General features: G+C 58.7%; 2 protein-coding genes across 6 annotated transcripts in view; both read right to left on the minus strand.

Annotated features, from left to right (window-relative positions):
- LOC105471878 (vav guanine nucleotide exchange factor 2) overlaps positions 1–14,734 on the minus strand; it is a 235,450-nt gene that overhangs the window by 121,893 nt on the left and 98,823 nt on the right. The window lies entirely within an intron of this gene.
- On the minus strand, positions 12,474–13,118 carry LOC139358278 (uncharacterized; the record flags this gene model as incomplete). The annotated part of the gene is made up of 1 exon (XM_071078852.1): positions 12,474–13,118. A coding segment is annotated over one exon (645 nt), but the record flags the coding sequence as incomplete, so codon positions are not given.

Here is a 14,734-nt window from a genome sequence, read left to right on the forward strand (position 1 = left end):
CACTGGAAACCGCCGAGGTCCCAGACGTCCTCGAGGGTGGCCTACAAGTGGTCGGGAGCTCTGAGAGGCTCTCTCATGTGTCTGATACCAAATGTATAATTTAATATTCTGTATTTTCAGCCCAGACAGAAATTAATTATTTAATGTCCTATCAAAACCAATTCCGTCCTTCATACTACTCTGGAAGCATGTGGGGGCGGAAGAGTTCAGTGACCCCAGCTGGCATCACGGCAATACCGGGGAGGGCACAGATCAGACATGCCGCAAGTATGTGCCGAGAACCTGCCAGGGCGCCTGGCACAGGATCCCAGCATGACGCCTCCTGCTTGGCAGGTGCCCAGGGGGTGTGCGGGGCTACAAAGGAGGGCATCAAGGTTTCAACCTAGTCTCCACTGGCTCTCCAGAGGGCTCCTCCCCCAAAAGATACGGTGCCAAAAACAAGAGAGGCAAGAGGCAGCCGTCCCAGACAGCTGTGTGGCTGGCCCCAGGCTGTACGGGACACAGTGGACAGATAGGCCCAGCCATGCCCTGCAGAGCTCTTGGAGATTTTAGGGCAGGAAGCAGACTGTCAATAAACAGAAAGCAAGGCAAAGAACATGCTGGGTCCAGACTGAACCCTGCAATGAAGGAGGTGAAGCACGCAGGCCCCCACGGGCACAGACCCTGTCTGCTCAGCCTTCACAGCCCCAAAGGGGCGGCCCTGCTGTGCCTGGTCTGAACATGCTGCCGTCACAGCCAACCGACATCTGTACGGGGCTGGATAGCATCCCCTATGGTTCATGTCCTTCCCGGAACCTCAGAATGCCAACTTCTTTGGAAATACGATCACTGCGGATGTAATGAGTGAAGATGAGGTCACCCTGGAGTAAGGGGGGCCCTCAATCCACTGTGACAGGGCCCTTGAAAGAAGAGAAAAGACATGGGGAGAAAGGGGAGGCCATGTGAAGTCAGATGCTGCCCCCGGGACCTCTGGAAGGAGCATGGCCCTGCCGACAACACCCTGAGGTTGGAATTCTGGCCTCCAGGAGAGGGCAGAATAAATCCCCCTTGTTTTGCGGCACCAGGCCTGTGATACTTTGTTATGGCAGACCGTGGACGCCAGAACAAGGACAAATGTCGCAAATGCAGTGCTCAGCCCTTCAGAGCAGATAGGCTTAGGGATACAGATGCCCTAAGGTGACTCCCGGGGCCCCTGAACCCCTGCGGCAGAGGCAGCCAGCCACTGAGACAGGACCCCTGGGGAGTGGGGGGTGACAGCTGAGAGGCCCAGGAGGACAAGAGGGACTCTGCCATGCCAAGAAGTCAGGGATGGTGTGCTGTGACTGCAGGGACAGCGGTTCCACCTTCCCCAGAGGGCCCTGGCACCCCGGGTTCGGGATGTGAGCCCCACACCCACCCCATACCAGGCTTGGCCCCCTAATGGCCCGCTTTCCCAGGGAACAACCTCCCCAGGCTCCATCCCTGTGCCCCCACCCCCCGCTGCTCTCTCTGGATCCTTCCCTCCTAATTGGCATGGAAAGTCAAGTCCCTGAGCCTGCAAAAGGCTCGGATTTCCCCACACACCACTCCTGGAGCAGATGAGCCCTTCATCATTTGCTCATTTTACATTCCCCTAATCATGCGAAGAGCCCTGGTAATTGACAACGATTCTCTGCACAAATGGTGGACCCACAGAGGAGCGAAGGCGCGGAGACCCATCCGCTGAGACAGCCTCCCCGCCGGGGTGTGCCAGGTGAATGTGGGGCCACAGGGGGCAGTCGGGACCGGGGAGAGGAACAGAGCCGAGTCAGCTGCTGACCTGCTGCAGAAGCTCAGGCACTTCAAAATTCATCGGAACTTGTTGAAACAATGAGGGGATAGAACAACCACTCACCCTGCAGACTCCCAAGTCATCCCCGGCCACGGCAGGCAGGAGGACCAGCAGCAGGCAGGTTTTGGCTCGGCCGGAGCAAGCCCCCAGGCACTGGACCTGGGGAGGCTTCCGGTCACCCGTGCAATGCCACCAGCAGCTTCCTGCACGCCTCCTGTGACAGGGAGCTCACTATCCAAAGCAGCAGATGAGAAGCCTCCCCGGGATCCAGTGCCACTGTGAGGCTCAAGTACACCCCAAAACTCTCACCTGAGGTCCACAGGTGACTAGCAACTTTGCTTAAATTGATTCTAGTAGGCCAGGTGTGGTGGCTCACACCTGTAATCCCAGCACTTTGGGAAGCTGAGGTGGGCAGATCATGAGGTCAGGAGATCGAGACCATCCTGACCAACATGGTGAAACACCGTCTCTACTAAAATACAAAAAATCAGCCGGGCGGCCGGGCGTGGTGGCTCACGCCTGTAATCCCAGCACTTTGGGAGGCCGAGGTGGGCGGATCACAAGGTCAGGAGATCGAGACCATGGTGAAACCCCGTCTCTACTAAAAATAGAAAAAATTAGCCGGGCGCAGGGGCGGGCGCCTGTAGTCTCAGCTACTCGGGAGGCTGAGGCAAGAGAATGGCGTGAACCCGGGAGGCGGAGCTTGCAGTGAGCCGAGATTGCGCCACTGCACTCCAGCCTGGGTGACAGAGCGAGACTCCGTCTCAAAAAAAAAAAAAAAAAAAAAAAAATCAGCCGGGCATGGCAGCGCGCACCTGTAGTCCCAGCTACTTGGGAGGCTGAGGCAGGGGAATCGCCTGAACCCAGGAGGCGGAGATTGCAGTGAAGCAGAGGCTGCAGTGAGCCGAGATTGCGCCACTGCATTCCAGCCTGACAAGAGAGCGAGACTGTCTCAACAACTACAACAAAAAAAATTGATTCTAGCAACTCATGAGCAAAGAGAGGGAATCCAGAATAAATGGTAACCAAACCCCACGCACACACATGCAATGAAGCCGCCTAGATAAGCAACACGGGAGCACACCAAATGAACACGTGATCATTAATTACCCACCACCACCACGCGCCCTGCCTCTCGTTCCTATGCTGGTGCCAGCGCTGCTCCCTCCGCCGGGATGCCCTTGCCCTGCCTCCCAGCTGGACCCCAGTCTTCTCCAAAGTACAACTCAAAGGGCGCTCATCAAAGCAGTGCTTCCTTAGGCACTTAGGTGCACACTGCAGTGGGCCGGCTGCCCTTCTCAACTCCCACCACACTTTGTCCATTGATGAGGGAGGCGGGTGCCAGCCTGGGGGGCGTGGTGGGAACCCCGTAAGCACTCAACAGATGCTGGCCCACCCAGGCCAGCCTCTCCACCCAGGCTGGTTCCTGGGTTGTTACTTTATGGAACATCACCAAACTGTCCGCGTAGCACAGCTGCCTTTTTCTATATGCGTAAGATGCTTCAATAAGAAGTTTGCAAAAGGCCGGGCGCGGTGGCTCAAGCCTGTAATCCCAGCACTTTGGGAGGCCGAGACAGGCTGATCACAAGGTCAGGAGATCAAGACCATCCTAGCTAACATGGTGAAACCCCGTCTCTACTAAAAAAAATACAAAAAACTAGCCGGGCGAGGTGGTGGGCGCCTGTAGTCCCAGCTACTCGGGAGGCTGAGGCAGGAGAATGGCGTAAACCCGGGAGGCAGAGCTTGCAGTGAGCCGAGATCTGGCCACTGCACTCCAGCCTGGGCGACAGAGTGAGACTGTCTCAAAAACAAAAAAACAAACAAACAAAAAACCCTCTGGCTTTAAACATGTTTTAACTCCAAAGACTTTTAATTAGCTTTATTCACTCAAAACACACGGATAAGCTTGATGGCTCCTTGAGAATGCTGGTATGGAGCAGAAAGACACACCCAGGGAAGGAAGGACCACTGGGCAGGCAGCGCTATCACGGACCGCAGGTGCACACCAGCATCCCCTCCCACTCAGCCAGAGGGGCGCAGCACTGTCCACAACTCACACCCTCAGCCCCACTTCTAGCCTGATGACCCCACCTGAGCCAGCCACAGTGACAGGCGCAGCCTAGATCATTCCAAAGACTCCAAAGATAATTCCACAGGCTCCACTTCCAGGCGGACGACCCCATCTGAGCCAGCCACAGTGACAGATAGAGCCTAGGTAAGTTGGGCCCTTCCGGAGGGTTCTCTCCAGCAGACTGGAAAGCACAGCCAATATTCATCAAAATGCACGAATCGTCTCTGAACCAGTGACTTCATCTGCTCCACAGTGTCCTGCAATTGATTCTTGTGAACCTCTGAGCCCACTCAACCAAGGGCGGCCCAGCGAGGGGCACGCATGCAGCCCCCGCGGCTGTCTACTTGGTCCACGTCCAGCTGCAGTGGGAGCTCCTGCCCTGCCCAGCCACACTGTCTGCCTCTGCTTCTTCCCCACAAGTTCAAGGTTGGTGTGCTCAGGCATCCCTGCCCCATCGATGAGCAAGCACGGCCCAGCGACTTGTGTTTCTCAGAGCCCTCTCATTCCAAAACAAGTCTTGCTCCAAGGGCACAGCGGCGGCCAGTACTTCCCGACGGCCTGCCGCTGTGGACTCCGCAAGTGCCGTATTTATTAATAATTGTGCACTGCCAGGAGCGTGCAATTGTCATTCAGATTTTACACAAGCAACGTGCTCAGGCTGCAGGTGAGATGTGACCCCAGGGTGGACCCCTCCCAAGGCATGGTGTTCTGCGGGGCCCCCGCCTCGAATTTCCATCTAACAGCTCTGAAACGACTGGACTCTGCATCTGGCCTCACCTGGTGATGCTCAGCTGCCCCAAGGTGGAGGTGGGCACACGCTCCATGCCATGTCCCTGACCTCACAAACCCACCACGGTGCCGGCACAAAGCCTTCACAAAGCACTCACCCACTTACCCTTGGGCTGGAAGGAACCACAGGCCCATTTGGTGACAACCAAACTCAGGTGTTCCTGAGAACCAAAGTTCTCAGCTACCTACACACCCACGATTAAGGGGACTGTGCTAGACAACCAAGTTTAAACTTGTTACAAATCCCAGAGAGAGAAGCACGTGGAGGAGACTGATCTGGTCCCATCTCCGTACTGACAGGTGGGGGCGCGGGAAGGCCCAGCCGGGCCCAGAGACACCCTGGGAGGCTGGGATGCAGCTCAGAAACCAGGGGTGAAGGGGCTGACGCAGGCGGGAAGGGAAAGACAGGAAGGAGCACCCATGTGGGGCCTAGGGTCCCAGGCAACCCCAAAGCTTCCTGCAGGTGGGAAGCCTCCGTCACGTGCAAGAAACTCCGCGAGATCAGCACATGAGGGCTGGGCCTTGTCTGATGCTGGCCTCAGCCTAGAGGCATCTGAGCAGCGGTCACAAAGCCTCCATCCTGAAGGAGGAGTCTCAGAGCCTGCCCTGTGCCTAACCCTGCCACAGGGAGGTCCATTATAATTCAGAAAGGCTACGTAACCTGCTGAAGGTTGCCCAGCTCCAAGGACTCAAACCCACGTCTGTCAGACACCAGTCTGAGCTCTGGCCAGGGTCCATCTCTAACCTCGTCCCAGACACGGAGAAGCCCCAGACTTGAGGCCACCACACACCTGAGCTCAGGCCCCGTGTCGGAGTCGGTGAGGCCCGCGTGCTTGCTCCTGTGTCTGGGGGATGCAAATCCCCAATCTCCTACTGGAGACAAGAAAACAAGACAGGCCCAGAGACAGCACTGAGCCCACTCGGCCCCGCTCCGCAGGGCACCTGCACACATTATTTACCCCGCCGAGACCTTCCTCTTCTGCTGGCAACACCCACATCCAGAACCCCCGTGGCTGCACACCGAGGGCCAGAGCTCTGTGACCAGCAGAGCAGGCGAATTCTGCCAGCACAAACGCCTGTGTTCATATCCGTACTCCAGGGCTCTGCCGGGCTCACGGCGCGCAGCGACCCGGCCTGGGGCAGGTGGGCAGGAAAAGGTGTACTCCACTCTTCCAAGATGCCCGGGAGGCCCAGGGGCTGAGGCTGCCCTTCAGGCAGGACTTTCCCAATCACACAGGGGAGGGAAGCCAGACAAGGCAGGTGCCAAGCCCCCCTCCCCAGCCCCCGCCCTCCTGTTCTCCCTCAGCCTTGGTGGTTCCCAGAGGGGTTCCCTGGGGCTCAGCCCAACTCAGAGGAGGGCCCAGGCAGCAGGCCCCACGCAGAAGTCGCACTTCCTTTGGGGCAGGGTGGGGCAGGGGCCATCTGCGGCCCACTCAGCAGGAAGGGCCTGTTCACACCCACTGACCTCCTGACTCGCCATGGAAACTAATTGCCTTGAAGCATAAAACTACCCCAGGATGGGGGTGGGGGAAGGGGCAGTGAGGCCCCCAGACCCCCTTGGATGGGAAACAAGACTGAACACAGCTGCTCCAAGCCCACCCACCTGCCACTCCAGGGATGCCCCAGAAGCTGGATTTTCAGAGGCGTGGACATCTGGCCCCGGGGAATTCACAGGGCCTAAGATCCTGTCCTAACTCTAAAAACAGCAAGGGCAGCCCCAGGGCCATGTGGATCCCGCCCCACCCCCCTACCCCACCCCACAAAATGTAACTTCTTAACCATTTTCAAACCGCACAAGTCAGCAGCACCGAACAGCACTCATACTGCGCAGCCATCACCACAGTCACACACACATTCCCCACACGCCTCCCTGGAGACACCACGGACTCCACTTACCCCCAGCAGAGACCCTCCCCGACCCCAGCACCCCAGGGACATCAGAGGCTGAGGGATGAGATCACAGCAGCCAGGACACAGACCAGAGGGCTGATGGCCAGCCAGACACCGCGATCGGCGAGGCCAGGAGCCACCCCTGCCCCTGCCTCCCATCCCACGCTCCCCACCCAGGGTCTGCTTCTGCATTTTCAGGGCTTCTCATCTTCAGTGCCCATTACATCCCCAGGAGAACCGGGGGTGGGTGGGATGAGCCCCCATTGCAAGATGAGGGAACTATGGCCCGAGGAGGGAAATCACTGCCCAAGGCCACACTGCAGGTGGAGGTGACAGAGCTGGACCGGCCCAGGGCTCTCCTGTGGCCCCGGCTGCCTCCACTTCTCCCGGGGACTTCCAGCTCCCCACCTGCCCAGGACAGGCCTCCGGATGCAGAGAGAGGGAAGGTAAGGATCCTGCATGGCCAGCCTCCTCACCACCAGCCCCGAAGGAAAGACGAGGCGCGTTCACAGCGACCGTCCTCCACACAGAGCAACGCAGCGTCCACGGGAGGCAGCCACTCCTTGCTGCTTCCCACCGGGAACCCCCAGTTCCCAAGCCTGAGCTCAGGCTGAAGGGGCAGACCCTGCCCAGGAGCACCCCTTGGATGAGCCTTGAGGGCCTTGTGCAAAGGGAAATAAGTCAGTCACAAAGGACAAATACCACGGGATTCCCCACAGGAGGTCCCTGCAGGACTCCCTTACACGAGGCCCCTGGAACCAGCAGACTCCTGCAGACAGCAAACACAAGTGGGGAGCCAGGGGCCAGGGGAGGCGGGGTGAGCGCTGAACGGGGGCAGAGTGTCCGCCTGGGCAGATGGAGCAGTTTTGGAGATGGACGGTGGTGACGGCTGCACAGCAACGTGACTGTGTTCAGAGCCACCGACCTGTGCCCTGGAAAATGGTTAAGAAGCTACATATTATGTTCTGTGTGTTTTACCACAGTCAATAAAACAAAACAAAGCAGCAACTGCGTGTGGGGGCCACGCACACCTGGACCTTCCGGGCCGCCAGTTCTTTCGAACCCGAGGCCAAACAGGGCCAGGCGGGCCCAGACATGTCCGTCCCTACACCACCGGCCCCGGGTCATGGGGCCGTTTCCATAGAAACCACTGTGTCCAGGAGCCACGTGACTCTCAAGGACAGACGGACAGACGGACGCAGCTCTGGGAAGGGCTTTTCCATTTTCCACACCTCCAAGTCTCAGCCTCACCGTGGACACGATGAGACCCACGTCCCCCAAACAGGGTCAGAGCTAGACAAACACCAGACTCCACCCCAATTAGTATCACAAGCCTGAGCCGACTGATCTGTTCCAAAGGGCGTCATCCCAGCGGCTGGCTTCAAGATACTTAACATTTAATTTCCAGATCCAGGGAGGCTGCCATTAGCAAGATTAATTGTGTGCACACACAATTTCATCTCCCCCACCGCAGAAAACAAAAGTGACACTTACCCCAATTACAGGACGCCGGGCCCTGGCGGACGGCCCATCATTCACAAGGAGACGACACGAACAGCATTGAAATGAAGTGCCCCTGCCAGGGGGGGCTGGGACACCACGTCCCAGGGAAGCCTCACCTCTGAGGAGCTCTTCGCTGAGATCAGGGCGGCCTGAAGCAGGCCCAGCAGGGATCTGGAGCTGCGCTGAAAGGGGTCTCAGTGACACCTGCTCTTCTGCCCTCCGGGTGGGAAACCGAGGCCCAGCAAACCACAGGCTAGGGGGTCGGATGTCGGGGGACCCCAGACAAGCCTCCCCACTCCCATGTCTTGGCCTGGGTTCCTCGTCCAGGAAATTAGAGTCATCACAGAGTTTCTCTTACAGGGAGTGCTGAAGAGTGGGGCTCAGGGGCACGAGCCTAGAACGTGCCTGTGCCTGTGTGGGAGACAGCATGCCCACTCTGGGTGCTAGCTGCCGGCTTTCTAGACTGGCCTGACACCTCCTAAGAGCCTAGGAGTCAAGGGGGTGGGTGAAGGTGGCTACGGGCACGGTGATCTGTGGCCCTTGGTTCCCTTCTCTCCCCAGGGCCACCCTGACACCACTGGAAAGACTGAGGGATGCTTGGGAGGGAAAGGCACTGGGTCCAGGGCCTGGGGGAGCACACAGCTTTCCTTGGGACAGGTGCGGGCAGCCCACAGCCCCACAGCCAGGACCACCCCAGTCCCACACTGCAACCGCACAAACGCATCAAGCTAGCCGGCCCATCGGCACCTGCTTCTGCGGCGACCGAGTGCGTCATGAAATCCGACGAAACTCCCCAGGGCACCCAACGAGGCTCAGCTGTTTGTTCGTTAGACATTTCATTTACAAAAAAAAAAAAAAAAAAAAAATTTCTTTCTTCTCTGTCCCCTGTTAAACCTAATCAGACTTTCCCGACGTGACGGTGTTTTACTCATGTTTCAACTGTTAATATCGATACAAGGCTGACGACTCCACGGCTTCCACGAAGAAAGAACTCCAGGCTGGAATACTAGTGTTTCCCATGAATAATACATGACCCCGCAGGGCCACTCCTGGGATGACCCCACAAATTACTGTCCCTGCAGTGGAAGGACCCGTCATCCTGGCTGGGAAAATTAGCTAGAAACTAACAGGATTCGGGCACAATCTGGGAGGCTGTGGTGCCAGGGTGTGGGAGGGTGACCCGCAGGGGCTGAGGCAGATCCCCAGGCAGGAGTGGCAGCCAGGGCACGGGCGGCATGTATCACGCCAGCCTGGCATGTCCGCAGGGCACAGAGCCCTCCACACAGCTGACACTCCAGGGGGTGGAACCAGGGAGCCCAGGCCGGGAGTCTGTGCAGTGGTTTCTTCTGAGGAGCCAGAACTCAGCTCCACCGTGACCACACGGAGCCTTGTGCCTGTCACAGAGGGGCTGACGGCGCGCCTCACGCAGGCCGTGGGGAATCCAGGAGGAATCATGGCCGTAAGCCCAGGAGTGAGCACGGACTGCAGACTCCCAGCCCCTGACTACATTTCTTCTTTCCGAGAGGTACAGCAAGAAACCACTTGGGAGGGCAGAAATGGGAAAAGTGCCAAGGGTGAAGGGGCCACGGCTCTCCCCAGCTGGGGCAAAGACTACTGCCCCCCACCACCCCCTAGAGTCCTTCTCCCCTTCTTCCACGAGAGGTGGATGCTTGATGGCTCAGGGCTGCCTGCTAAAGACAGCGCTCCCCACCCTCCCTTGCAGAAAGGAATGGCCCCAGAACCACGTTCTGGACACTGTAAGAAAGGAAGGGGAGGTGAGGAAGGGTCATGCACTTAGAAGGAAACAGCCGCCTCCCCTGCTTCTTTCCTGCTGCATGGAACGTGGACGAGATGGCAGGAGCTCAGCAGCTACCTTGAAGCACGAGGTGGAAGCCGCACGCTGGTGACGGCAGAGTGAGATATTCAGCATGCCTGAGCTGCTTGTGGGGACGATGGCACTGCCTGGGAGGTGGGCACTATGGAGGAGCATCTCTCTTGCTACCTCACTGCCAGCCACCCATCCCTGCAAACTGGCAAGGACCTGCACCTTTCACACCTGATGAACAAAAATACTTTAAGGTCTTCTAATATCTATCTGGGCATTTTCTGGTCTGAAATGAGGAAGTTAAATGAAATAAGGTAGAGGAGTGAAAAAAGTAAAAAAGGCAAAGAGGATTTTCTCTCCAAAGCTCTTGCAAGGAAGCACCGGAACCCTCCTCAAGGTGCTCAGTAAGCAGAGGCACGGGGGACAAGGATGCAGGGGGCTAACAGGGCCCGGCACTCATGCCACCCTTGGGAACACAGTCTCCAGCTCCAGCTTCTCCTCCCTCCCTCCCCCACCAACTCCCAGCAGGAGGGATTGGGGGGAGGATGGGGGGAGGATGGTTGGGAGGGATGAAGGGAAGGGATGGAGGGTGAGGGATGGGGGGATAGAGGGGGAGAGAGAGAGGGGAGGAATAGAAGGGGAGGGATGGAGGGGGAGGGATGAAGGGGAGGGATGAAAGGGAGGGATGGAGGGAGGATGGAGGGGGAGGGATGAAGAGGAGGGATGGAGGGGAGGCATGGAGGAGAGGCATGGAGGCGGAGGGATGGAGAGGGATGGAAGGAGAGGCATGGAGGGAAGGGATGCAGGGGAGGGAGGGAGGGGACGGAGGGGAGGGAGGGAGAGGAATGGAGGGGAGGAATGGAGGGGGATCGAGGGGGAGGGATGGAGGGGGATGAAGGGGGAGGGATGGAAGGGGATGGAGGGGAGGGATGGAGGGGAGGGATGGAGGGGAGGGATGGAGGGGAGGGAGGGAGAGGGATAGAGGGCAGGGATGGAGGGGGATGAAGGGAGAGGGATGGAAGGGGATGGAGGGGAGGGATGGAGGGGGAGGCATGGGATGGGGTTGGGAGAGGTGGGGATAGAGGGCATGGAGTGAGAATGGAGGAGAGGGGTAGAGGAAGTGGGTGAGTAGACCAAGGCAGTCGGGGGAGAGATGGAGACAGAGGGAGAGAGGAAAGGGAGATGGGGAGGATGAAGGAGAGGGACAAAGGACGGGATGCCAGGGGCTGTGGGGAGAGGAAAGGGATGAAAGAGGTGGGGTGGGGAAGAGGGGGAAGGAGAGGGATGGGAGTATAGGGTAGGGGGTGGAGGGGACCCAAGGGCAGGGTGGGGGATGAGGGAACAGAGGCCAGTGGTGCCGGGGAGGGGTAGAGGGGGATAAAGGGGAGATGCAGGGGAGGGGTAGAGGGGGATAAAGGGGAGATGCAGGGGAGGGGTAGAGGGGGATAAAGGGGAGATGCAGGGGAGGGGTAGAGGGGGATTAAAGGGAGATGCAGGGAAGGGGTAGAGGGGGATAAAGGGAGATGCAGGGGAGGGGTAGAGGGGGATAAAGGGAGATGCAGGGGAGGGGTAGAGGGGGATAAAGGGAGATGCAGGGGAGGGGTGGGGATCAGCAGGGGGCTGCTCAGGTGCCAGGGGGAACAGGTGGCCCGGGTTGGCTCCATGGGGCTGTGCTGCTTGGAAGTGAGGCCTCCTGGTGCCTCCGCGGGGCTGCAGGGCTTTGTGAGCCAGGAGCGTCCTTTGAACACAAACAGGCCTCTGTTTATTTTGGAAATGTGGTGGTTGAGGAGGTGGGGAGTGAAAGCCAACACTCGACACTGGTTAGAGCACCCTTACTGGTGCATACACCTCTGTCTATAAGCACACTGGGGAGGAGATGGAATTAAGCCACCTGGCCAAGTTCATCCCAGGGGTCAGCAAAAATCAATCTGCATTGATCCCTGGGCCCCACGCAGGGCTTGGCCAAAGGGCAGCCGAGCACCTAACCTGCCTGGCCATCCCTCGTGGGTGTCTGTGCCTGAATCGTGCATAGAGTCCAGCAGGGACAACTGTCCTTAGGCTCCAACAAGGGACATGGGGGCACAAGGACCCCGGGAGGGCAGGGCAGGCTGAGCTGCAGGGCTGGAGGGAGAAGATTCACAGGCCAGAGATGCAAGAGGAGGGGCGAATCTGAGCCAGGCTTCAGCTCAGACGCCACTGTAGATAAGAAAAGTGGACCTGGCCCAGCCTGGACAATAAAAAGCATTCCAGGTTCTTATAAGGGGAACAGAAAGAGCCAAGCAGCTTCTATCCATGGAGCTTGCCCAAGCCCACCCCCAGAATTATCATCAGCATGATGTCTCACAAAAAGACTTCAAAGTGAGCCCAGGAACACCTCCTTCCTGGTCATGAGGCACAGGTTTTGCTGAGCAGTGAAGGGCCCTGGCCCTTGGGCACACAGTAAGGCGAACTCAGCTGCCCATTCTGTCAGAGGACAGCACAGTCCAAGACCTAAGGCTCTGAGTCCGACGTGGGCACTTACCAGACAGCCTGAGTCCCACCTCCCCCACAGACTCCTCTCGCCACCCTCCCAAATCCACAGGCCTCTAAAGGTGGGAGCCTGACAGCCATGTCCCTTCAGGTTGTGGAGGGGTCACACAAAGGCCCCACAGCTGCAGGGTGGAGGGTGGAGAGGGCTGAAGAGGAAGGGAAGAAGGAGAAAGGAAGGGAGGAAAGAAGGTAGGAGGCTCGGGTGGCAGGGGCAGAGGCAACAGCAGCTGGGCCCCAGCTGGTCTTCGGTCCCACAGTGGGGGCAGCATGGAGGAGAAGGCCCTAGTGACAACTCTGGGGTCCTCAGGCGGCAAAGGACCTGCCCCGCACGTCCTCCTACCAGCGGCGAGCCCTCCCTCCCCGGCCTTCATAAAAGCAAAATCTAGACAAAGGAGCCAAGAGGGCCGACACCCACTCCGGCCAGCTCCAAAGGTCACCTTCAAGAAACGGGGTTCGCAGAAAGTCAACGGCGCCTGCAGAACAGGGGCGAGCGCCCAGCCCAGCCAAGGACAGGAGGAGCCCAAGCCTTCCTCCGTCGCCACGCGGTAGCTTTCACTGCACGGTGATCCTCGGAGGGTGGCGGGACAGTGATTCCACCCACAGCTGCGGTGACCGAGGCCCAGCGTTGCTGCAAGTGGCAGAGAAGCCAGAGTCCAACCACTGCCCCTGAAACCCACCGCACCTGACCCACACGACAGCCACGAGGGTCAGGTGCCCACACGTACCGCACACACAGCTGAATGCTTTACAGGACCTCACGGACCCTCATAGCCCTCTGGAAAGTTCTGTTGTAATCTCCACCTTACATCTGCAGAAACTGAGGCTCGCAGAGAAAGAAGAGAGTAACAGGCCCAAGGCCACCCTGCCAAGCAGCACGACATCCACCCCACAGCCCACGGCTGAGAATCCATTCCCGACCCTCCGCCTCCACTGCCGGTCAGAATTCAGGGAAGCTGGGTGGGTGAGGTCCCAGAGGCCACCTTGCTGGATCGCCCACAGTACCCACTGCCACCACCACGCCCGCTCTGAAGTGCATTGTGAGGGCTCCAGGGACCGTGGACACACAGGGTCTCACCCTTTCCCAAGGATGGAGGAACCGGGGCCCAGCCTGGCCAGGCATGGTGCCAGCCATCAATACCGGCTGCGGCAAGGCCCAGACCTGGTGCAACTGACCCAAGGAGACCTAAGCTCCTTCAACAAAGGCCGGCGACAGGCGAGGCGGCTGGGCACATCCATCCACGAAACCAACAGGAACGCCGTGGCCATAGGGGCCACAGGGGCCACAGGGACCGCAGGGCCCAGCAAAGGCAGAAACTGCCTTTAAGCCCTCTGAGCCCAAAGGAGAGGCCCCTAGAAACCTCCAGAACCCCCCGGTGACCCTGCACAAGGCAGCTGTTGGGAAATTTTGCCACAGTTGCCCTCTGTCCAGGGAGGCCTGAGGGCCCAGCAGGGTTCACAGGCTCCCAGGAGGAGGAGGGGCCAGCACTCTCCCCACTGTCTCAGGCAGATCCTTAACCCCAAGGGGACCACAAACCCCTCCAGGCATCTAAGGAAGGCCGTGGGCCTCTCCTCAGAACACACGGCACCCCCGGAGGCTCTGGATCCTGGCACCCACCCTGGACCCCCAGGGAAAGAAGCCGAGACCTGGAGCCCCCGAGGAGAAACAGCAGCCTGTCCCCCAGCAGGGCCTGCCATGACCCCAGGCAGGGTCCAGAGCTGAGCACTCTGCTAGCCTTCACCTGCCCTAGACCCTGGGGTAAAGGATGGGAGACAGCACAGGCGGAACACAGAGCCCTTGCCATCGGTGTCACCGCTGTTGACGCGGGAGGCAGGAGGAAGGGCAGGGGTCGATGTTCTGAAGATCACGTGGGGGCGTCAGGAGATGGCGTGGGACAGGGCGGCAAGAAAGAGGGAATTAAGCTCCAAGCCAAAGTGCCAAGGGCTGCCCGCAGGAGAATGAACATCAGCACAAGGGGCAGGGGAGGGGGACAGGGGGTCATCTCCTACAGTAAAGAATCAACAGGTGTTGAAAGCAGGGAATCAAGTGCTGGGCTCTGTGGAGATCCCTGAGGGCTCCAAAGGTGACCGCAGGAGAATTAAAGATACAGTTGCAGGTGCAGCTCCTGGGGGAGGCCTGGTGGGGCCGGGGTCACGGAGGCAGGAGGTCGCCATTCATTTCAAGCCCGTCTGTAACGTGACTCTTTCTGCCTTGTGCATCTATAATTACCTTGGCAAAAAAATAAACATTTAAATGAACAACTCGAATGTCCATCAACAGATGAATGGATGAAGAAATTGCATTGGAGCCGCTATGGAC

Source organism: Macaca nemestrina, chromosome 14, assembly GCF_043159975.1.
Source record: "Macaca nemestrina isolate mMacNem1 chromosome 14, mMacNem.hap1, whole genome shotgun sequence".
NCBI lineage: Eukaryota > Metazoa > Chordata > Mammalia > Primates > Cercopithecidae > Macaca > Macaca nemestrina.